This window comes from Prionailurus viverrinus, chromosome F1, assembly GCF_022837055.1.
Source record: "Prionailurus viverrinus isolate Anna chromosome F1, UM_Priviv_1.0, whole genome shotgun sequence".
NCBI classification, from domain to species: Eukaryota; Metazoa; Chordata; class Mammalia; order Carnivora; family Felidae; genus Prionailurus; species Prionailurus viverrinus.
The window spans coordinates 24,057,931-24,083,695 of record NC_062577.1 but is presented as its reverse complement, the minus strand read 5'-3'; the positions used below and the strand labels follow the sequence as shown (position 1 = coordinate 24,083,695).

Here is a 25,765-nt window from a genome sequence, read left to right as displayed (position 1 = left end):
TATGATATGAAAGAGCATCTCGTGTGTATCTGGGTATCCTTGGAAACAAAACTCTGGTTTCTGAACAGGGCGGATTCTTCCCACCGCGTTTGTAAGACAGAGCAAACCATAGGGAGAGCTGTCTCCCATGTGCAATGCACCTCAGAAGACTCAGAGTATGGTGCTTCTTCCTCTGTTAGTGGATTCAGCAGAACAATGATCCCATTTTCCTGGGGTTCTGGTTCTCTATCACTATGCTTAGCCTTGAGGTTTGTCTGTCTCCTCTTGCCTTTATTTGCTTCTTTGCCTGTTTTATTTTTCAGTCCCATTTTCCACATTTCTTCTGCTCTCTTTTCTCTTCAGGTTTTCCCTACTTATTGGAAATAATATCACTTCCCTCCCTAATTTCTCTCTTTGGCATTGGCAGATAGAGTCAAAAGCAGCATCAGAGATGTGGCTCCTCTAAATCCCTTTTTTTCAGAGGGCAGTATGGAAGTTTGGGTCAGGAGAGGTAGAGAAGACCTGAGAAGCTTGCCTAGCTCCTGAGATCTTTTATGCAAGTAGAGTTTCTTTCTGGTTCTTATCTTGAGGTTGGGTTAATGTAGGATTATAGTCTTAAAGTTGAGAGAAATCTCTACTGGTTTTTTAGATAACCTTCAACCAATGTTGGAACATTTTTAACTTCCTAATAGAAAGTTCTACAGTCTGTGTTTGAGTACGTTTAATGTTGGGAAGTGTACTACCACATGAACAGTCCCCCTGTTCTTGGGCAGCATGGCTTGTTTCAAAGTTATTGCTCACAATTGTAGAGTCTTGGATCTGTGTCATTTGTACCCATCGATACTCTAGCTGCTTTCTAGAGGTGTACAGCATAAACCTTTCATTCAAGTTAGATTTCAAGTATTGAAGGAAATATTTCATCCAAAAATAATTAAATGACATAAACTCTTCCTGCCACCCTTTGACTATGTAGAAAACTCAGTTTTCTGAGTGACTTATTTGCCCATGGCTCCAGACAGCTGAAATTGTCATGGAGAGGTTGGGAGGGAAGACAGGTACTATTCCACAGAAAGAAGACTAAAATTAGACAAAGTTGCAAAAATAGTATTATTAATATTTGTGTTGGACGTAATATCCAGTTTGCACATTATAGCTATAGAACACTCATAGTTATAGCATCAGTGTGATTGATTTGTTTGGTAAAAACTCTTGATTGCCAAAGTGAACAAGAGTGAGTTACTCCTTTACTGCAGCTGATCCAGGGAAATTCCCTGAAGTAGCCAGGAGACAGGGGAACCTACGAATTCTGATATAAAAAATCCTGGGGCCTCAGGAGTTTGGAAAGGGAGAAAGGAGGTTGGTGAGGGATAGAGAGGAGAGGAGGGGGCAAAGTTTGGAGGCAGGAATGGGATAGATGCTAGAGAGCTTGTATTTTACTCATGATTGGGAACCAGGATTCTGATGTAATGACGAGTTTTCCCTCTTTGCAAAGTAAAACCCAGATGTGGCTAAATATAATTTCAGTCGGAACCACTGATGATTCACCCCAGTTCAGGTGCACCCACACGCAGCTGGCATCAGCTCTGTGTACTTTCCAGGCTGATCCTTCTTCAACCCAGCTTCCCCCATGGAACAGGAGGAGAAAGCCAGACGGTGATAACCTTGACCTTCTTTGTTTCCATCTGCAGCATCCTGGCTACAGCAGGAACCCACTTCAACACACATGTGGACCTGAGGACCCTTCGGGCTGTGCGTGTCCTGAGGCCCCTGAAGCTCGTGTCAGGGATACCTAGTGAGCACTTGCCTTTCTTCCTTCTCCTCTGTTAATGGCTTTCCTGAAATGATAAACAGGAAGCTATTTCTCCAGTGGTAAAAAAGAATGGGGATGCAGCAATCTGGCAAAACATTTCACTCTAAAACTTAGCAACTTTTTTTCCAGAATTTAAAGATAGTGGAAGATCTTTGGAGAAAATTTTCAAAGTAAAAAAATATATGTAAAATGAAAAGGAAACACCCTCATTATCCTATTTTTTAATTCATTTTTTCCTGTGCATTTTTAACATAATTGTGATCATACTGTGTGTATACTTTTGGATCCTATCATATAAGCATTTGCTTTTCCTGACACTAAAAATTCCTCAAAAATATATTTTAAAAAGTCTGTACTATAGCCCATCTTATACAAGATGACTTATTTAGTCATTTCTACTGGACATTAGATTATTTTCATTTTCCCCCCACTAGAAATAGCGCAGTGACATACATCTCTTTTCTTAAATCTTATTCAAATTATTATTTGAGGTATTATTTTCTTAGGCTAGGATCTTAGAAGTACAACTTCTGGGTCAAAGTATATGGTATTTTGTGAATAGTGATTGTACTAATTGTTATCCTAAAACAGTGGATGGAAAGCCAGGTTTCAGGTAGAGTAGTGGGGGAGGTAAACTTTGTCTTTGCTCTCATAAGATTTAGAGCCTAGCAAGGCCAGGCTTAATTTCCTTTAGGAAAGAAGCACGTTCTAATAAGTTTATAAGAGATAAGCAGAAAGAACATGGGGGAAACAAATAAGGGAGGAGTAACAGGCATGTAAAGGATCAGGGAATGGTGAGAAGGAACATGGAATTGATTCCAGGGGAAGTAGTGATGGCAGTCTTCGGCTCAACTTGCTCTGGTTGTCCCTTTGCAAATTGTCTTCATTGTCTTAGGACCAGTGGTTCTTTTCCCTCAAAGACTTGCCCCTCTCCTCCTAGAAGAGAGTAAAGGGAGCCTCCTATATCACGTGGTGCTCGAGGAGGCTCCATTTGTCATTCTCTTCCTTTCCTTCTAGGCCTACAGATTGTGTTGAAGTCCATCATGAAGGCCATGGTGCCTCTTCTGCAAATTGGCCTTCTGCTCTTCTTTGCCATCTTGATGTTTGCCATCATTGGCTTGGAGTTCTACAGTGGGAAGTTGCACCGGGCATGTTTCACGAACAGTTCAGGTAGGATTGTTGTTCCCTGCCTTCTCCTTCTTTCCTTCCTCTCCCCTCTGGTCATTGGAGTAATTTCAGGTCATTGGGGGACTGAGTGGAAAAGTATATTCTATCCCAGCCCTGGGATTAGAATCACAAACTTCCTAGTCAGCAGCTTTTTGAGGCACAAGCAGCCTAGACTAAGGATCCCCAGAGGACACTGATATTGCACAGCAAATGACCTCTTAAGTTTGCAGTCAGAGGATTTCAAACAGGAGGTTTCAGTTCCCCCATCCCATGGTAGAAGGCTATCAGACTGACTGTCAAAAACCACCTGTCTGAAGAAATACCCTTTGTACAATAGCCTCTTTGGCCCACAGGCCAGGTGGGCCTTGGAGCCCAGAGTCAGACTTGGGTCTCTCTAGGTCTGTGGAGACATTTTCCCTCCATGATCCACCTCATGACCTTCCTCCTTCCCTGCTGTGACCCACACACAGTGTGGAAAAGCTGAGAGAGCTCTGAGTGTGACTTGCCAGGGGTGCTTGTGAAATTTGCAGGGTTCACAGACCTCAAATCCGTACCTCTTTGCATCTTATTTGTTCTTTTCAAGTCCAGTAGAATACCCTAGCAGGAAAGGGGGTCAGGGAGAGGTTGAAGAAGCCCAATTTAGTATCATGTGGATTTTTTTGTTTGTTTGGTTGGTTGGTTTTGGTTTTTAGTTTTTGTTTTGTTTTGTTTTGTTTTTAAATCTTCAAAGGACACCTTCTACCTTGGGAGTTTTGTTTTGTTTTGTTTTGTTTTTTTCTTATTCAAGACCAGGAACTTAGGCCAGAAAAACAAGGAGTTGAGACCCACTGAAGGGACTTAGTTTATAATTGTCCCCAAGAAACCCGAGAAGAACTCAGGGTCTGTACTGAGTCTGAAGTTGGAAAATCAGGAAGATTCTGCCTTCACCTCAGATTGTTCTATGTGATCCAGTCTGTCCATGCCTGTGGTACTCAGGCAAGGGTAGAGGATGTAGCCTGAAGAAAGTGAAGGCCATGTGGCCTCAGAGGAAGCTGGGAAGCACTGGGATGAACACACAGTATGTAAGCTGTGAGGTATAAAGAAGCCAGAGGTGGGAGTCCGAGACAAAGAAATAGAATTGAGTGTTTGTGGCTTCCTGAGGGTCATTTCCAGGTCATGCTAAAATATGTGGTTTATCCCCTACCCTCTGAATGTGTCTGCAGGCATTCTAGAAGGATTTGACCCTCCTCACCCATGTGGTGTGCAGGGCTGCCCAGCTGGTTATGAATGCAAGGACTGGATTGGCCCCAACGATGGGATCACCCAGTTTGATAACATCCTTTTTGCTGTGCTGACTGTCTTCCAATGCATCACCATGGAAGGATGGACCACCGTGCTGTACAATGTGAGTAGAGCTGGCAGGGGGCTGGATCCAGAGGGAAGAGCCCTAGAATGAGGCTTCTGGCATTATTTGGACTGGTTAGTCTGGGGAAAGGGAAGGCTGGGGATATGTCTGTGTATATGTCAGTTTGTGTGCGTGGGGGCGGTGGGGATGGTGGGGCTGGACTCAACTGTGAGAAGTCATAGCACTTCGTATCCTGTTGTCTGGCCTCTTGCTGAGTGGAAGTATACAGTTTCTCAGCAGAGTTAGGAAGCTACATCCCATTGGATGGGTGAACAAAGCTAGTTATATCAGATCAACTTAGCAGTGATAGAGTATGTTTTACTACAGGTTCAACATGGTGGTGGGGTTCAGTGAGGAGTACCAAAAGGTATAGATTTCTTGGTTGCTTCAAAGAGTTTACCATCAGGTTGGAAAGATATTACGGTAGTTCTCAACCCTGGCTGCAGATTAGAATCAGCTAGGAGCTTTAAAAATTTATACCTTCTGGGCTTCACTCCAGACAAATTAAGTAGGAATGGCTAGGGGTAAAGGCCCATCATTGATTTTTTTTTTTTTAAACTTCCTAGCTGATTGTAATATGCAGCTACTGTCAAGAACCACTGCATTATATGCACATAAGAAACATGCTTAATTGTAAGACTCACTGGGGATGCTTGTTAAAAATTCAGGTTCACGGGCCCTTTTATGCAGGTGTTGATCTTGTGTAGTTTTGAATCGTTAGTGGGCTATACTTTTTACAAGTGATTCTAGTGATTCATATGATCGGGTATGTTTGGAAGGTTCTGAGTTAGTGCATAAGACAAAGCTGCCTAACTGCCTGTCAGGGATGGCAAGGTACTCCTGCATGGGACACAAGTTAGACAGGGTGACCACTGAAGTATCTTCTGCCTCTCAGAGTCCTATTTTAACAAGTTATGAAAGGCATGGGCAAAGTTCAAGTTCTAAAATGACAGGGGTCGGGGAGGTGTGTGCCTTGATGCAAAGGGAACCTAAGTGGGCAAAACAGTTTGGGTAGGTTGCCTTTGTACAGGTGCTTACAAGGTCTGTACTCTCATATGAATCCAGCCAGCCCACCCTGAAGCAGGTACTTTGGAATGATCATGCCTCTTATCTCTACTTTCACAGGCTGCCTTTACCCTAAGGTGCCCTCTGTTTCCTTTTAACCTGATTCCATCTGTATAAAACTTACTGTGTAGGGCACGGTATAGTTTACACAAAAACACCCTTTGCTTTTGTTTTTGTGCTTTGTCTTTGGTTTCACTTTTGTGGATCTCTAGATATAATCCACACTGGAGGGAAAGGAAGTGCTATGTCCCAGGAGAGACTCAACCAGATTGTAATGCCCGAAGAGCCAGGATTTGTGTAAGGCCTGTAGTGGGTGTTTAGTAAATGTTTACCAACCTAGATCCATTTCCATGCAGGTGAGCAATTCAGGCCTGAGGTTTACAGAATAGAGCCACAGGCTGTTATGCTAAAGCTCTAAAGGGCAGTGAAGAAGTCCCAAAGACAAGCTTATGCCCAGCAAGCCTAAGGGTTATTTGTGACCTAGAAACACCTTGAGGACATTCTGAAATTCTCACCAGTTGTGGGGGGTAGCAGGAGGGAGGGAAGGGAGAAGAGACTGATGAGTATAGTTGTTCCCTATTTGAGATATGAAGGATGTCTTTAGGCCATGTCACTCAGATTAGCCAGGCATCTCTGCACTGGCCCCACAGTGGCTGGTGTCATTTTGGGGCTCTGGGAGTGATGCATTTCAATTATATGTGTAGACTCACCTAAGTGATGTGATAAATGCATTGAAAGCCTAGAAGGAGAAGTGTTGCATTTGAACATACAGGTGTGATCCGTTGGTCCTCCTGAGCCAGGTCTCAAATAGTGCTGAGACAAGTATGAACACAGCTGAAGAATGACCAGTCATTTGCATTAGATCCTTTGTTCATTCATTCATTCAACAAATAATTAAGTGAGCGTCTACTATATGCCAAGCACTGCACTAGGTACTAGGGAAATGTGGAGGGAAAAAGGGTGCTATGATGCTTGCTTTCATGGTGCTCTCTTTAAATTCCCATTTGTCTCCAGTTACCTGTATAACACAGGTGTGGAGGTCACACAGAGACAATGATCTTGCCCTCTTCTCTAGTTTTGGTCCAGTGAGGAAGCAGGGAGGAAAAGAGGTCAAGATGCTAATTCTCTGAAACCTTTCATTACACGGGCTCCCAGGACCACAGACTCACACTCCCTCTGACTTCCAGTTTGTCGCCACCGAATTTCAGTTTACTGACCTCCTGCTACCCCCTGTGGCTGAAAAACAAGGGTTGAGGGAATTAGTTGAGTTGTGGGGCTGATTTCCAAAAGTAGCTTGCTGCTCATGGGGCAGAATGAACGTATGTCCACTTTGAAATGAAGTTACTTTCCAAAACATTATATTTAGGGGCAGGGAGCCAGGAATCCACAGGAAGAGGTGATAGTCATAGGTGGGTAACTATACCTTGATTCAGGAGAAACTGGATAAAAAAGACACCCATTTTTCAGCCAGTGGAACAAGGACAAGGTCTGGCTCCTTAGGAAGAAAGAGCCAGCAAAGGCTGGGCGTCAGTTGAGCAGGGAACTGGGGCATGAAGAATGACCCAGGCAGAACTCTGTTACAGAAGCTGGATGCTCATCCTGGCGTTAGCATTGTCTGCTACTGGAAGAGCAGGTTCAGAGTAGTCCATTCTTCATGGTGCTGGGGAGAGGTAGAGTTACATCATACACAGTGGAGTTACATCACACATGCTTTTAATTTATCCCAATCCAACCATTCAGCTTGGAGAGGAGATCAGGGGGTCAGGGAGAGAGGAAGATAAATAATACAGCCTAATTCATTTATCATTCATTTCAGTGTTCCCATACATTGTAAGTGTGATGAGAGATGCCCAAGAAAGATGTTGGCTGAAAAAAATTGCAAGAAATAGCCAACTCAGCATTTCCTGAGTATTTGTCCTCTTTTTATTTTAACTCAAGACTTGGTAATGACAGAATTTTACATAGCTATTAGCAGTGGTTGCACACAATGGAATTAACCATGCACAACTAATAAACTCAGTATTATAAATATAGGTAATACATATACATAGGTTTCTGTGTGTAGAAAATCTCTCTCTGCCATTATCACCGCCACCACCAATAAGATGCAAATGTAACTGTTGGTTCCTTTTCCTGCCACTCATTCTGGGAAGGTTCAATTCACCCCATTGGTGGATTTTCTCACTTAGGCCACAAGGAACAGGGGGGCTCCTATTTCCCTGTCCAGCACCTCTTCTATTCCATGATGGCAACAAATATGTAAGATATACTGGCGCCAGTTATGCTCAAACCAGTTATTAGAACCTTCAGATTTACACGGTACACAGAAGTTCTCTCAAGCATATGGACCTAGGTTAGCCGTTTTAGATACAATTTAAGTGTTTCATCCTGTTTGCATCCCTTTTCTGCTACACAGACTCTTCCCCAATGCCTCCTATGACCTTGTGTACTCTGCTGCTGGTTACTTTTAACTTCATTTGCATATAGCTTTTCTCATGATAATACATTTTTGTAAGGGGCTGGGAGGGTTCTTCTTGTCAGGGCAACTTGGTGTCATGCTTGCTCAATTTAGTCTACCAAAATTTCAACTCTGCTTGGTCAAACTCCAACTGTATTCTTGGCTTCCCTCCCTCTTGTGGTAGAAAGAATGCAAAGCAGTCTACAATCCTGCTGGCTGCTTCTTCCTGTTTTGACTGTCTCTGTGAAGGTCTCCTCAACTTGCAAATCCTCCCCTATTCTTACTAGTTTAATTCATTTTATTTCTCCTAACCTGGATAGGTATTCTTCAGTACAGTATATTTTCTCTCTGATCAGTGGAGTTCATTCTATAAATGCTACTGTGGCTCTTGTATTAACTTCCAACATTGGTCACCTGGATTGGATGTGGCCCTGAGAACTGGTTGTCTATGGATCTGGTCTGAGTCTTATTTCTGTGTTATATATCTGGTTTTGTTTTGTCTGCTGTTTGTGTTACCAGGACTAATATACATATTGCAGAGGTTCCCAGTCTCTGTCTGCAGTTACTGAAACCTCTGTTCTTAAAGTCCATTATTTTTCATCTATATTTCCATAGCTTGAGCTATTTCTCTTCTCACTGGGTGTTGATAAACTCATGCAGGTGTGCAAATTTCTTGGAGACATGCCCTTTCTCCTGGTATGCCAGCTGTATCTGTTATGACTGAATAGGTGCTCTGTGCTGCTGTGGGAGAAGAGATTTTTTACAGACTTTACTGTTTTTTTGTAAGAAGAGGGAACTTGTAGTCTGGATGCTTTCTGAGTCTTTCTCGTGTCTCAGTTCTTTGGTCTATAACAGCCTATGGCTCTGTTTTAAGTTGCCTGCTTCCAGATGCACATAGTCAATATTTGTTAAATAGTTAACAGTTATTCACTTTTTGCCTGTAGATTTTGTTCAAGTGTGTTATGCCCAATGCTAAAAAATAAAATTCAGCTGAGTAAATTTGAAGATCAAGTTGGCTTTATTCAATGATTCATGAATCAGGCAGTATCCCATCTAGCAAATAGAAAGGAACTCCCAGGAGCTGTACAAAACGGAAGGCTTTTATAAGCAGACGAGAGCTGAAAACAGAAGTTTCTAAAAAGAGTGGAACGTTTCAGACAAGGTCACCTTCCTTTGGGGGCAGGGTGGGACTGTGTCAGGCAGATTACCTCACTAGTGCTGATCAGGTAATTCTAGATACACTGGTTAAAAATTACATTCCTGGGAGAAGCTGAAACTATATAATGAACCTTATTTCCTGATGTGGGGCTCAGCACAAGTGACTCCACTTGAGGTCCGTCCGTCCTTCCTTCCTTCCTTCCTTCCTTCCTCCCTCCCTCCCTCCCTCCCTTCCTTTCCTTTCTTCCTTCCTTCTCTTCCTCCTCCTCCTCCTCCTCTCTCTTTTTCTTTAACAATTCCCCCTTTTTGATCAGAATTGTGATTCAGAATTAACTGAAAGGTGTGATGAAAATTTAAAGCATTAGTGCCACTTGCAGCTGCTGCCCTGAAGTTCTTATAGCTTTTACTGGTCCTCTATATGATATTCACAGGTCCTGATTTTTTTTCCCTGAATCTCAATGGTATTTATAGGCCAAAACTTCAGTTTTGACTTCAGTCATTGTCTTTGTTCCTTTTCTGGCATTTCTGGTCTTAGGGAGATTATTTGCTTGGTGGTTCATGGCTGTGAATTTGCATCTAAAGCTTTTGAGAGAATATAGTGTGCCAGGGAGACTACTACTACTAATATAAGCAGGATAGTTACCAATGTCTAGAGTGTACTTTAGAGCGATGGTCCCCAAGATTCAAACCAATCAAAATCCAATAAATCAAAGAAATACCCTGTTGAAGGAGTCACTTTCTTAAGCCAAGTTCAGTGATCTTATATAGCTAAGTTCCAACTTTCCTAGAAGTGTTAGTCTAGTTCAGCAAGTGGTATTGTCCACAGCACAGACACCTTCTTGCTCAGCTAAGACAATCTAGGGCTGCCCTATTATCAAGAAAAACTTTGGCTAGAGAGTCTAAGGACCTTTGTTGGGCAGCTGTTGCTTTACCAGCAGAATCTTAACTTTCAAGAGTTAAGGAGAGTTTCTTGACCAGAGCCTCATTGTACTTACTCCTAACCAGGGAAGTAGAAAGCTGACAAAAGAAGCAAATCCTGAGTCATAAAACACCTCCTGGTAGGTCTTTTCTAACTCAATCTTGTATATTCAGGGGAGTTGACCAATGAAGTAGCACAGTCTATTAGTGAAAAAGTAGGGGCACAGTTAGATAGCCTAAAAGGTATTGCCCAGTTATATACCAGCTATCTAGGCATTCTTAGGCTGTGAATGATAACCACTACAGACAAAGATAAATTCTCTTGGGGGCACAAACCATTCCCACTAAGGTGGCACTGTTAATGGACACATTAGAGTTTTCAATGACAATTCTAGCTGTCTGAAAGATCACTTCTCTTAGCAATGGCCTAGGAGATACAGATGATGGCATTATCTTTCAAGACCAACGCCAGAACTAAGGAAAGAAAGAAAAGAAGAGTTTCATGTTTAGTTAAAGTATGAAGTCTTGATCCAGCGTCTTGGGTGGTCTCTTTCTCATCAATTTGATTTTGAGGTCTCTAACTGGTGTACAGGACCAGATGTTAGGTGGACCTTCTTCAGCTGTGAGGTGTATATTCAAGGTTTAAATCCCTGAAGTTTGATGTAAGCGATGAACCACAGGAATCTACCCCAAAAACCAAGAGCACACTTTACCCGCTGTATGTTAGCCAATTTGACAATAAATTATATTAAAAAAAAACAAATTCCTGAAGGTTGGCTGGGTAGTAAGGACGATCTAGTATAATGCCTTTCAAGGACATTCAAGGACAGTCTCTGTTTATAGTGATTCCAAATCAGAAGGGAACTAATTGGAAACATTAGTTTGGAGAGTTGTAACCAGATATTTGAGGAAACTAGAACAATTCAGGATCCAGTCCAGTTTATAGGTATATAATAAAACCTCAAAGACAATTAACAAGACTAGAATCTCATACCTACAAAGGTGCAGACTAATTTTTCTCTCTACAATTACCCCTAGTTTTCTAACCAAAGATAATCATAGTAATATTACTTTGTTTGCATTAAACATGGCCTGATTATTTAATAAGTGCAGCAAGAATAGTTATTGACTATATAAGCTTTTTAAAAGACTGCTATGCTGGAACTTTTCATAGGAAATCTCAGACTGAATTCTTAAAATTCTCTGAGGCCAGGAAGCTAAGCCAAGGGCTTGCCATAGATTTTGCCTGTAATACCTATAGTTTGGGTAAATTCTTCTCTTCTCAAGGTCCCTTAAAGGATCTTGATGTTCCTGGGTCTACCAGGCAGTGACATTCCTTAATTAACCTGGTAAAGCTGCCAGGAACCTTATAAGCAAAGTATCAGGATGATTTTTCCAAGTAGTTACTTAAGGTCTGTGGTCATATCTGAGTCTGTACATCTCTCTCAAATATGACATTCTAATCAAAACCTTGGGAATACTACCAGTGTTTCCATTATGTCCTTTTACAAAGAGAATGGATTCTTGTTGAACTTGTGCACATAACTAATTATATTGCCATGGAAAAAATAATGGAGAGTTTCCAATTTCTGGACAAATTGGGTAGGGAGAAAAAGTAAATGTTTCATCTTTGTTTACAAAGATATACTTTACCAAATTGTGTAAGCCATAGGTAGCTTAAGAAAAGGTTTTCTTATATCTAGAAAAACAAAACATTAAAGAACCAGCAATGTTTCAAACAAAAAGTAATAAAGAATCATAACTATTATAATTAAACTATTATAACTAAAGAATAAAAACTATCCTTGGTTTATTCAGTCCCATGTACTTAATACTTATTCTGCTTGAATACAGTTTTTCCATTAGTTATAGAAATTCTTACCTAGTTAAGTTTTATTATCTTAAAGTTATCAGAACCTGTGCTTGCCAAATCAAAGTCCTTCCAATGGATCTCTTTGAAGATGAAACACCTTTGTGGAACATTTTTGCAAAAGCATCTAAGTAAAACAATAAATGCTTATTATAAATGACAAAAGTGTCCATTGTTAAAGGTCTGATAAGAGTTTGTCATGATGAAATTAAGAAGGAAATTTGGTTATTTCTATCACACACAGCATTTTAACATTTAACATTATGACTGATAACGTTATATACCAGGACATATCAGATTTCTAGGAATTTCATACAATTTCTAGAACACTTATAAGATTTCCCTATACAAATACAGCATAAGGACTTAGTATTACTTCTTTATGACAGTGCTTCCTATGTAATTTAGCATATCAAATAAGCCTAATTAGTTTAACATCTCATTTTTATAAGAAAACAATCTTTTCAGATGTTCTAGGGACCTTCTAAAAAATCCCAAAGATAGTTCTAAGTAAAAAACAGAACAAAACAAAACAAAACAAAAAACAAATTTCATTTAGGATTTAATTTTGTGAAGTTTGTCAAAAATATCAAAGGTTTTAAAACAGTCAAATTGGATTATATATCATTGTGAAACAATACTTAGTTACACATTTAATCATAGTGACACTTAAAGACTTTATAGGCAATTACAGAAAATTAAGTAGTTGGGGGGAAAAAACTTAGCTTTTAAATAGAGAAGACTCAGTTTTCTTAGGTAATCAATGACCTGACATATTGTAAAGATAACATGAAGCATGGCAAATTATTTTGGTAAGACACAAAATCTTTGCTGTTCAGGCAGATTACTTAAAAAGAGAAACTTTTCACAGTATGTTATCAAGAGCGGGCCCATAGTCCAATAAAACTTTGTTCTTTTAAGAGAGAGAAAACCAAATTCTAATTTCGTACCAGCTTACTTTTGATATTAAAACACATTCACTTAATTAAATGCATTCCAATCTTAGCCAGTCCTGACCATGCATAAAATTCCTTTCCAAAGATTCCTATTCTGCCAACCTTAGTGGCTTTAATTACATATATTAGAATTTTTAACCGTCAAAAATCTTACCTTGTAGAGGCGCCTGGGTGGCTCAGTAAGTTGGACGTTTGACTTCAGCTCACGTCATGATCTCATGGTTCATGGGTTCAAGCCCCACATGGGTCTGTGTGCTGACAGCTGAGAACCTGGAGCCTGCTTCAGATTCTGTGTCTCCTTCTCTCTCTGCCCCTCCCCAGTTTGTGCTCTCTTGCTCTCTCTCTCTCTCTCTCTCTCTCTCAAAAATAAATAAACATTAAAAAAAATCTTACCTTTTAGTAAGAATAAAGAAGTAAACAATTATGAGGTGTTTCTTACCCTAGCATTTTGTGGATTAGCAGACATACTTTTTTTATAATTTCTAGAAACACAGGCATTCTCATAGTAAATTTTTCAGCACGGCACAAAACTAATAGAACCAAATATCTTTAGTTCATCTGTAAAAGGAAGTCAAAAGTGGATAAACTTATATTCAGTAATTAATATTTCAGTATTTTATCTTATTTGGAAATGATCCAGATATTTAATGACTATCCATAATTTAATTTAACTTGGCTAAATCTTAAGGTTTCAGGTTACCAAAAAAGATTTGTGGAAACTATTAAAAACATCTTAAGACTTTTATCCCACTTACATCTATTTAATTCACTTCTTCTTAATTCACTTCTTCTTAATTCACTTATGAAAATTTCATCATACCAAGTTATTTTTCTTGCTGACAAGTTTTGTAACAGAAATAATATGAATTTGCTTGACTAGTAAACCCAGGTAGAATAAAAGTTGTATATCTGCATTATTTTTAATGTTGGTAACTTTAAAGACATGTCTATTTAATTAAACAAACAAACTAGCGTTTAATTACTAAAGATTATTTGAGATCATGGGAACCTGAAAAACATTTGGTTAGTTTTCATTATAATTCTGAGAATTTTATGAATACGGGATTCATATAAGCACTTAATTTTCTTTAGGCCAATCAAATAGAGCTCTTTTACAAAATGTTTTTGGTAATACCATCCCAAGATAGAAAATTATCATACATGTGTAACACATATATGTAGATACACATAAATGGAGGGATGCAAAAAGACCTTATATCTTCCATTTAAAATTTTAGACATGAGTCAAGTAGTTATAGAAGAGGTTGGATCCAAAATACCTTTCTAGCAGATGGAATAATTTAAGATTACCTGCTCAGATGGCTAATGCTTTTTATTAGTATTTATGCAGAAGACACTTAAGATTTTTATTTGCCTAAATTTTAAAATAACATTTCCCCTTTCTGTTCTTCTTTTGGTAAGAATTACCTTCCTGATGTTTGCATTTCAAAGAGATGGCCTAGCTAAGAGTTCTTGAAGAAGACCAGGTAGGACACTTGTACCTCAAAGGTACAGGGAAAAAATTAAGTTCCTCCAAAGATTTTTGTTTCCCGAGGCCAGAATTGTACAATGTCTACAAGCCTTTTGAAATGAATAGGTGAGGTTGGTTGCTTATCAGAGGACTGACATACCCATTCACTTGTGTTGGAATGTTTTTTCCTTTCGTCTGGGTACATATAACTTAGGGGACAAGGTCTAAAAATATTGCTATTAGGCTCTGAGTATTAGCTTCCAACTGGGCCAGATTTCTGATCATAGTTACTAATTTATTTCAAATATCTTACAGATTTCAGCGGACAGTAAAACTTCTGGCAGTATTAAACAACCTCATAGACCCAAGAGGTGTCCTCAAAGACAGTACAAAAGATAATATCTTCGCAAGATGTAGAGTTACTCCAAAGATAGCCAAAAGAAGGAACTGACAGTCTGCATGTTTCAGGTAGGCAGATAGCCAAGCCAAATTCTTAGGGCACAGAACAAGACAAGGAGGCAGTCATCCTTGGGAGAGAAAGGATGAATAACCAATAAGTCTAGATTTGGAAAGAAAGAGACAAAGTGAAATTTTATCCTCCTTTTTCAACTGGGCCCTACAAACAGATCTGAGAGAGCTGACTCTGGCAAGAATTTTTACACTTAGCTGGCTTCTGCCAGTTTCCCTAGGATGTCCTCTGTAGCCTTCATATCTAGCAGAATTTGGCAAGATTTTTCATTAACTTTAATTTAGATTCTCTTGCTATTTAAGAGAATAACAGCAGTTTACCAGAAAATTCCTCAGAGTCCCATCAATCCCGGGAGGGAGCCATATGGGGGCTCTCCTTCAAGAGTAGATGAGGATATCTATGAGCCTACTAACTTGACAGACTTTGTTTACAGTTTTGTAGCCTCTTCAGAGTGGAAAGGTAATTTGGTTGGGGAATTAGACTGTGAGTACTCAGGTAAAGAAGGATAGAGGGGAGCATGTCTCATTTTAGGTACCTCCTGTCTCTAATTTTTCATTAGCCTTTGCAACACATTTTTTTAATGTTTATTTATTTTTGAGAGAGAGAGAAAGAGACAGAGCATGAGCAGGGGAGGGGCAGAGAGAGCTGGAGACACAGAATCTGAAGCAGGCTCCAGGCTCTGAGCTGTCAGCACAGAGCCCCACATGGGGGCTTGAACTCACAAGTGGTAAGATCATGACCCGAGCTGAAGTCCAATGCTTAACCAACTGAATCACCCAGGAGGCCATACAACAAATTTTTTTTTTAATGAAGCCATTTTAGAATCTAGAAGCCTTTGGAATCTTTTGCATAGCAATTAAAATAGGTCTACAGTCTGTTTAATTCAGGAACCCTTACTTTCTTTTTTATTTTTAAAAAAATTTTTTTTTCAACGTTTATTTATTTTTGGGACACAGAGAGACAGAGCATGAACGGGGGAGGGGCAGAGAGAGACGGAGACACAGAATCGGAAACAGGCTCCAGGCTCTGAGCCATCAGCCCAGAGCCTGACGCGGGGCTCGAACTCACGGACCGCGAGATCGTGACCTGGCTGAAGTCGGACGCTTAACCGACTGCGCCACCCAGGCGCCCCTGGAACCCTTACTTTCAAGTGTACTTCTGAAATGAATGATCTTGTCTGATTGGAATATTCCCCATAATGGCCATTGTAATTCTAGGTGTTTAGTAAGATTTTGCTATTTTTGTAGATATTTTTATTCTGGAACCATAGTTTGTAGACATAAAATAAGCTAGTGTGCTGGAAAGTGACACACTCAACTCTTTGGAATTTAAGGATACTATTTGTATTATTTGTTTATTTTTTAGCTAAGCCTTTGGTTGTATTGGAGACAAATTAATCCCTAAATGGGATATACTGCTGGATTGGGGATTGTGCCATGTTTCACAGTGTACCTCATTGCACAGAAATTTTCTTGAGGTTGGCAGGTTGGCTTGTGCCTATCTAACCTGTCCTATGACCAGCTTATCCTAACAGGAGTTTGGGGTTATGTGGTAAGTACTCCAACAGCTTTTAAATGCTCTATGTATGCCCACCAATTTTGCAGCTGCTTCTAAGATTCCCATTAGCAATAGCGTTGGCCTACACAAAATAAGACAAACGAACATGTGCACCTTAACATAGTGGCAGTAACCAAGAGATGTTACTGCATGTTGGCTAGGAGAAGGCCTTGTGCACACCACCAGCAATTCCTACCATGAAAGGACTGGGGAAGGGACAGAACCAGCAGACTTCAACAAATGGGGTCTGTGGGCTGGGGCTCCACATAAGTGGGGAGTTGTGACCTGCCACTAACAATTCCCATGTAGATCTTGGGACAAAATCAAGGGCTGCGAGTTTCCACCAGTTAAATGAGTACTGCAGTCTGAACTACCAGTAGTTCCCAACATGGAAATGACTCAAAGCCAGTTAGGTCTGGAGCTTGATGCAAAGCTATCAGAGCTCAGAACCAAGGGGCATTTAGCAACAGCACTCAGAAATGGTGAGAAAGACAAAGAGCTCAAATAGGTTTGCAGGCATCATGCCTGTGTCTCTTCTTGTCCCCAAAGCCCTCAGAAGTGCCTATAACTGCCACCAAATCTGTTAAAGAACAAAATTCAGCTGAGTAAATTTGAAGATCAAATTGGCTTTATTTAATGATTCATGAATCAGGCAGCATCCCATCTAATAAACAGAAAGAAGCCCCAAATTGCTGTGCAAAAGAGAAGGCTTTTATAGGTAGAAGGGAGTAGAAAAAAAAAGTTTCTAACAAATAATGGACTGTTTCAGGCAAAGTCACCTTCTTTTGGGGGAAAAGGAGGGCTCTATCAGTCAGATTACCTCACTAATACTGATCAGGTAATTCCAGATAATACTGGTTAAAGGTTACATTGCTGGGAGAGGTTGAAACTACAATTAGATTAGATGTTAAGCCTTGTTTGCTGATGTGGGACTTAGCACAAGTGACTCCATTTGGGGCCCGTCATCCCTCTCCCCTCCCCTCCCCTCCCCTCCCCTCCCCTCCCCTCCCCTCTCCTCTCCTCCTCTCTCCTCTCCTCTCCTTTCCTTCCATCCTTTCTTCCCCAAGCAATAACATTGAAAGAATAACGCCATATCCAAGGTTGATGAAAAACTGCCATTCTCTAGCTTCCTAAAGTTTCTCTGATTTTATGGGATCTATAAAGAATGTTTTTGGTTCTATAACCAATGAGACTAGGGAATGTGTCTACTCATCTTTGCTTTAGTCTCTCACTACCTCCTCTACGTGTCCTGGGAGCAGAACATACTCAAAACTCGTTTGACAAAGAGCAGGCAGGAAGGAGCCTGCCATCATTGGGTGGTGCTAGAATGGTAAGGTTCACTAGCTGACCTAGGATTACAGATATAGTTGATAAAATTTGTAGACTCCTGTATCCAGGATCAGTCATGCTCTGGAATATATTGTTTGTTTATTTGTCCCCCCACCCCATCTGCACTATCCTCTTCCTGTGTTCTTGCAGGTGTCTGGGACCCATAATACAGATGACACTTGGAATCTGCTACTAGTGTTTGTTCACCTGTGAGTTGTCTTACCCACAGAGGGATTGATAAATGGATGTTAGAAGTTAGTCTGTCTCCTTTTCTGTTAAGGTTGAGAGGCAAGGTGTGTGTGCTTATAAAGAACTATGATACTTTCCCCTAATTCCTCCCAAGTGCTGGGCAAGCCACATTGCTTGCCAGACTCTTCAAGGAGGGGAAAGAGCACAGGCAGGAGAAAGCTATTTTCTAAACTCAAAGCAAATTCTTCTAAATCTCCACCTTTTCTCTATTTACATTTTCTCTATTTACATAGATTCATTCATTAACTCATTTATTTAATAAATATCTATTGTTACATGCTAGGAGCTGTCTTGATGTTGGGGATGCAGTAGAGAATAAAATAGAAAAAAGTCCCTGCCCTCATGGAGCTTACATTCTATTGGGAAATACATGCAGGATAAATAACTAAAGCATGCAGTATATCTGTTGTGGTAGGTGTTGTGGAGAAAAATAAAGGGGAGAAGGAGGAAGTTGGTTGCAATTTTAAACTGAGATGTCAGGGAGGACTGTGCTGAGAAGATGGCATTTGAGCAAAGACCTGGAGCCGATGAAGTATTGAATTGGGGAAAAGTGTCCCAGGTAGATGGAACAGCCACTGCAGAGATGCTGAGATGGACACGTTCCGGGTCTATTTGAAGAACAACAAAGAGGCCAGTGGGTTGGAGTGTAGAGTGAGAGGTAAAGTAGGAGACCATCAGGTCAGGAGGAGACAGAACAGCCAGCCAGATGGTGTGGAGCCTTCTAGGCCACTGTAAATGCTCTGGTTGGTACTCTGCATCCAATGGAAACAATGGGAGGGTTTGGGGAAGAAGAGTGACATGACCTGAGTTATGTTTCAAAAGGATCCTTCTAGCTGCTTTGCTGAGTATAGACCATAAAGGAGCAAGGCCAGAAGCATGGAGACAAGTTAAGCAGTATTACAGTGATTTAAGACAGGGATGATGAGACTTGGGCCAGGGAGGTAGCAGTGGGGGAGGTGAAAGTGGCTAGATTCTGATATTTTTTTTTTTTTAATTTTTTTTTTCAATGTTTATTTATTTTTGGGACAGAGAGAGACAGAGCATGAACGGGCGAGGGGCAGAGAGAGAGGGAGACACAGAATTGGAAACAGGCTCCAGGCTCTGAGCCATCAGCCCAGAGCCCGACGCGGGGCTCGAACTCACGGACCGCGAGATGGTGACCTGGCTGAAGTCGGACGCTTAACCGACTGCACCACCCAGGCGCCCCTCTGATATTTTTTTAAGGTTAAGCCTGTGATATTCTCTAGTGAATTGGATGCATGGGGAAAGACAACCAGAAAGAAAGGTAGAGTTGATATTAACTAACTTGGGGGAAGACTGTAGGTGAAGTAGGTTGGGAGGAAAGTTAAGAACTTGAATTTGCAAATGAACTCAGACTTTGTGATGCTTATTTGACATGGTGGTGTAAGAGGAAGTTGGTTAAATGAGTTCAGGGTAGAGCCTAGGGTGGAGATGTCAAGTTGGGAGTTTTCCGTGTATAGATGGTATTTAAAGTCACAAGACTGGATAAACCATCAAGGATGTGAATCTCTAACTATAGAGAAGAGGTTCCAGAACTGAGTTCCAATTCTGATGAATTGAGAAGGTAGAAGTAAAAAGACTAATCAGGAGCAGTAGGGAGGAAAGATGGAAATCAGGGGGTGTGGTGTCTTGGAGGCCAAGTTGAGAGAATGCAAGAAAGAGAAAGTGACCAGTTGAGTCAAATACTGCTCCTGGATCAATCCGAGAGCTGGGGCAGTTTGAGTGGAGTAGGAACAGGGAAGGCTTGATTGGAGAAGGGTGAAGATTGGAAACAGTAAGTACAGACTGTTGTGTTGAGGTACTCAGCAAAATTGTACAGACCATTTTGTTTGAAAGGGAAGCAGAGATGATGGGGCAAGTGGAAGAAATCCCATTTCTTGACTGATCAGAATGATCTAGTTGAGATAAAAAATCATTGCTGTTGTAGGAGAGGGAGGACCGTGAGTGGAGCAGCTGAGAGAATGGGGTTGGAGCACAGGTGGGGAGGGTTCTGCTTGGCTCATGCTCTGATGGTTCATCCACAGTCCTAGAGGGAAAGACTGCAGAGGCTGCCATGTGGGTAGATGAGGTAATGGAAACTTGTGGAAATTCTCCTCCTATTGCTTCTGTTTTCTCAATGAAATAAGTAGTAAGGTCATCAGCAGAGGCTGGGAGGAGGAAGAGGTTGGGGTTGGAAGAGAGAGTGTAACATAGTTTTTGAGGAGAGTGGGGGGTGAATGGAGTGGGGATCTGATCAGGGGCAGCATCCAGGACCCACTTGGGGTTAGCGTCGATGAGGGTGAGGTGAGACCAGTGAACGTGTGTATTTTCCTCTGGTCACATTCCATTACTGAGCTTCAGGCAGGGAGTAGCTAGAGAGCTGGCTTTTTTTTTTTTTTTTTTACCTGGGCAGTTTTGCCAGGTGAGTAAAATAAAATGAGAGGGTCAAGAGAGGGGTCTTAGCATGGTAGTGGAATTTGAGCAAGGTAGGGAGGAAAAGAGGTGGGGGAGAGACTGAAAGGGGAGTAGAATAATGGATTCTGGAATAATGGAATATATATAGAATACATATTATATTCAAACATGATTTGAAATGTTACTCTTAAATCTGCTGGACATATTCAGTCTGTGGAATAAGTTGCGAAACCTGTCTCATTGCATATAGGAAGTAGGAAGTGAGTTTTGAAACCAAATGTTCTGATTTCTAATTTGGTGTTCTAACTGCCCCCAGTAGAGAGAGAATGAGTGTGTGTGTGCCTGTGTGAGTGAGGTATGTGTGTGCCCATGTGCAGGGCAAGCTGTGACTAGAAGTTTCGGCACACCTCCTGTGCCCTCTGACTTAACTCCTGGCCTTGCTTCTGCCTGATTCAGAACACTGATTTGGGGAACATTTGGGCGCCCCAAACCACAGGCCCTCCCACCTTCCTCACTAGCACTGTACTCTGTAATCTTGTTTTCTTCCTCAGAGTGTGTGTCTAACTGTTTTTTAAAATGCATTATGTTTGCTGCTTCTGCTGATGCCTTTGGCAGCCTGTTCTCTACATTAATTGCTTGTCCTCTCACTAAACCCTGAAATGCCTTCCTCCTGCACCCTGCCGGCTGGACTGGAGCCTGGGGTCTACAGTGCTCCCTGCCCTGGCTCCCTCCATGGGAAGATGCTGTGATTTTCTTTCTTTCTCCCTCATGCTCACATATTCCCATCCATAGTTGCCTCCATCCTGAAATTATCCCTACTCTTTCATATCCATCTTGCTTTCTTAATAATTTATCAAACTAGAGATGCCATAGTGTTTGGGGTTTATTCCAAATATGCTAAGTTTGCCTCTTGATCGGGTGCCTGAATTTCACACCATGCACCAGGCCAATCTCCAGATCTTTTGTTTGCACAGAGCAATTAGGCTGGCTCATGGTTTCTTTCCTTTCTTTTAGCCTGCTCTAATATACAGCTTAATTTCTGATCCAAGGCCAGAGGCCTCAGGTGCCTGATGTGTCATGCAGCCTTAGGCAATGATCTCTCTAGTTTGAGGCAACACTAAGCCTTAGGACTAAGGGGCAGAAATTAACTGGGGGTGGCGCATTGGTGGCTCAGCGGCTGTTTCAGGTGCTTTCCACTGGATCATTCTGGAGCCCAAAATCCTTATGAAATCTCAGCCAAACAAGGATGGTACAAGGCCATTCTCTGGTACACTGGACAAGCCAAGAGGTCTCTATTATTTTTTCCCTTAATTTATCATTCACTGGAAAAGTATTTATTGAGTACTTACTTTCAGTGCCCCTCAGAGTTTGGTCCACCTTAGAATCACCTGGGGGTAATTATTAGGACTGCAGTTTCTGGAGCCCTGCCCCAATCTAATGAACCAGAAGCTCCAGAGGTAGGAGGAAGGAATCTGTATTTCTAACAGTTCCCTCATGTTTGTGAGGCCACACTAAAGTTGGAGAAGCAGCCAGTGTTGTACATGACTGTAACTGCTAGGCATGAGGAGGGTAGTGTGGGGTGCAAAGTAGGAGATAGTGAACAAAAAGCCTTCAGCCTGTCTCTCCCACTAGATGGATTTCCGTGAGGTCATGCTTTATTCGATATTTGTCTAATATAACGTGGTCGACACACAGTGGACTCTCAGGAAAAGAGTTAATTTAATGATTTGAGTCTGAAAGGGGTGATCAGTGAGCTGCATGGAAACACATTCTTGTAACAAGGCAAAACAATTGGGACATACATAAGCAAAGGTCTTTTGGGAAGATTGAGGAGGGAATGGCTCATTTATAGGGAGCTTCGAGGAGCCTGTGTAGACTGAGCCTGTTTTCAGTGAGGGCCTGTGAACTCAAGGAGGGTTAGTGATATATTGAATTGCAGCCATTGGACAGGCTGATGGACAAAGAAGTCACAGCAACTGAAAGTAGATAAGGGACATCATTTGCCTACTGTGCACTTAGAAGCTATTTTACATTTTTGCTTTCTTTCAGAGCTAACATTCAGAAACTGACTTTAAAGTTGCAGGGTATTGGGAGAGAACTAACTCTCTTAAGGACCCTCCCCTTGTCCCTTCCTTGCTTCATGTCTGTTCAAAACAGTACATCTAGATTTACGTATCTTTGCCTTCTTCGAGTTTTACATTTTGCAGATGTCAACTTTTTCTGTGTTGAAGTTCCAGCTAATGCTTTTATGCTTTTCCTCTTGACCTACACTCCTACCCTCAATTATACCTCGGTTCCCTCCCAAAGAAAGGGAAGGCCTGAACAGGAGCCTCTTTCCTCCAAGGTGCTAGGCATCATGAGGTCCCCTTTTACATTTTGGGAACCCTTTTTAAAGGGACTCCTGAGAAAGCCCACTTTCCACCGCCTTCCTCCCCCTGCTACCGGCTCCCATTATCTGTCTACAAGAGAAAACGAAGTATCCCCTGTACTCATGGAGAGACAGAGTAGTGGAATTAGTCACAAGAAATAGATTTTATATTTGACTAGTAAGTTAGTTTTGGTTTATCATCTGTGTATGACTATCTCTGATCTTGTGGGAAATCACAACACTTGCAATAAAACAAAGAAGCCACAGTGTTGAGACCAGTCCCTAGGGCACCTGGGATGACCTTTTGATTTTTATCCCTACCAGCTTCTCTTCATTTCCTCCTTTTTTTTTTTAAGTTTTTATTTATTTATTTTGGGAGACAGTGCAAGCAGGGTAGGGGCAGATAGAGGGGAGAGAGAGAATCCCAAGCAGGCTCTGAACTGTCAGCGCAGAGCCTGATGCGGGGCTCAAACTCATGAACCGTGAGATCATGACCTGAGTGGAAACCAGGAGTCAGACGCTTAACCAACTGAGCCACCCAGGTGCCCCTCTTAGTTTCCTTCCTCTTGAGGAGCAGCAGCCTAAGGCTAAGCCCTTCACCCTTAGGAGCAGACCAATCACAGCAGCCAGCGATGGTCAGAGAACTGTTGGCATTTCCATCCCCTTGAGGGTGCTTTGTCAGGTGCCTCTTTCCCCTGCCCTCTGGGCATTTTGCCCTAGACTGGGAACTTGTCAACTGACATCCATAGACAGGCTTTGGAGGCTTCTACAAAAATGGATTCAAATTTTGTTGTTTTTTTTTTAATTTTTTTTTAAACGTTTATTTATTTTTGAGACAGAGAGAGACAGAGCATGAACGGGGGAGGGGCAGAGAGAGAGGGAGACACAGAATCGGAAGCATGCTCCAGGCTCTGAGCCATCAGCCCAGAGCCCAACGCGGGGCTCGAACTCACGGACCGTGAGATCGTGACCTGAGCCGAAGTCGGATGCCCAACTGACTGAGCCACCCAGGCGCCCCTCAAATTTTGTTTTTAAAATACATCTTTTAACTGTGACATTTCCTTAAATCCAAGTCACCATTGATTATCAGATTTACTAAAAACATAATAACACCATTTCATGGTGGAGGTGAGGGAGGCCTTACTACACTCTATATGTTATATATTCATATATTTTGAGTTCTAAAACTTTCAGCTATGAAGAAAGGTATATTGAGTTGAGGACGTTGGAAATTATGAAAAGAAAAAAAACAATTAAAAAGTCACACATAGTCAATGAGTTATAGACCACATTTTCATACTTGGAGACCACCTGTGGTCATACCGGAATAATTCCATTTTCTGCAGACCTCAGAGTAAAGCTCGCTATTCCGTCTTCTGCATTCATTTGAACTTTGTGTAAATGTGCTGTTGATTAGAAAGCGTGTATTCTGTGTTAGCCTTTTAAAAAATTCAGGCTTGAGCTTGTTTGCTCATGTAAAGTGATACCAGCAAGTGCGCCATTACTTCGCTGTGTGATTCAGGATTTTCTCAATACTGTGAAACTAAAACAAAATACAGAAATAAACTGGATGCCAATGCTGATTCAAGACTGCAACTGTCATCTGTAGCCCTGACTTCACATTTGCATCTTTCTAAAAATCATCTCATTTTTTGAGTGAACAATTCCTTATTGAATAAATGCTTTGTATTATAAACCTGTTTACAGGTTTACAGTAGATAAAATGCTTTCATGTCGGAAGGTGTCCTTTTCCAGCAAGTTTTCTGCACTAATGTTCTAATAAGGTCTTTTTTGAAAAACTGTTTTATGATGCTAGCGGTGGTTTAACAGTGGTTAGGAAGCCTGGTGCCACCTTTATACTGTCTGTGGGATTTGGACAACTTACTTAACCTCTGTGTTTTAGTTTCCTTATCTGTGAAGTGAGGGTAATTATGGGACCCACCTCATGGCATGGTGGGTTTTTAAGTGAAATCACATGGATAAAGCCCTTGGCACCTGCCTGGCACATAGGAAGCACTATGGTGATATGATTCTTACTTGTAACATCTTGTGCCAACCATTCACCCAGAGTACACAGGCAGAACATCTCTGCTGCCGACCCACCATATGGATCTGCTCCTTCCCGTCCCTCTGCTACCTTCCATTTGCATCTTTGCTGATCTTGCACCCATGTTTTCCCCCCAAGATTTTGGTGCTGTCTCTTCTAGTGAACCTTCTCTGACTATCCCTGAGAAATTCAAAGGAGAGGGGATCTTTCTGCTGACCTGTCTCCCCCAGACCTAAATGCGAGTGGCATTTATTTGGTGCTTTTCTCCCCAGATTCTCCTACTTTGACTTGTCTTTTAGGTGTCTCTGTCCCTTTTCCATATGGGAATATCCTTCTGTCTTCTGGCATCAGTCACAGTTCCCCACACATGATGAAATATTCAGCAAATATCCACTGATGGACTGATTTCACAGAGTGCTTGTGTGAACCCACTGAAGGTGCCATGGCTTCCAGACTGCACAGGGTATGTGGTACAGGTTCTGTGTTTGGGTGAGTGAGCCACTGTCAGGAGACACAATGCTGAGGCACCACAGTGGGCTGGCACCTCTCTTAGAGTCTGCTTTTCCTGCTTCACCCCAGCTCAGCTCCCTGCTCCCTTTTTCCAGTGGCAGGTAGAGGGAAAAAAATAGTGAAAAGTAGGGGGACGGTAATTATTGTGTTTACAGAGCATTTGCATGTAATTAGCAGTTTATTTCCATGACACAGTTGGCGGCCAGGCTTGGAACCTGGCTCTGAAATGCTCTTAAAGAGACCCACACCTAAGCAATCTGAGAGGTAGTTAAGGTTTTGGAACATAACAAAGAAAAAGCATGCTCTGCCTTTTGTGATGAAATGTGACCAAGAACAGCCCCCAAATTGAAGACTACACACACACACACACACACACACACACACACACACACACACACACCCCAGTTTTGTTTCTTGAATCAGTTTCTATAACTCAATCCACCTTTGACTTGAACCTTTTACAAGCTTCATTTTTTTGTTTTTGTTAACATCATCTTGGGATTTGATACTCAACTGAGGGTAGGGGCATGGCCATTGGATCCGCTCCTGCCAGGAGCCCTGTGATTGCTGGCAAAACACTTACCT

At 41.5% G+C, this 25,765-nt stretch overlaps 1 protein-coding gene across 3 annotated transcripts in view; it reads left to right on the top strand.

Annotated features, from left to right (window-relative positions):
* Positions 1-25,765, top strand: part of CACNA1E (calcium voltage-gated channel subunit alpha1 E) — a 313,280-nt gene that overhangs the window by 91,266 nt on the left and 196,249 nt on the right. For all 3 annotated transcript variants that reach the window (XM_047840446.1, XM_047840445.1, XM_047840444.1), the window contains exons 4-6: positions 1,668-1,771; positions 2,807-2,959; positions 4,159-4,340. In XM_047840446.1, coding sequence (XP_047696402.1) covers positions 1,668-1,771; positions 2,807-2,959; positions 4,159-4,340 — 439 coding nt within the window. The remainder of the gene's footprint in view (positions 1-1,667; positions 1,772-2,806; positions 2,960-4,158; positions 4,341-25,765) is intronic.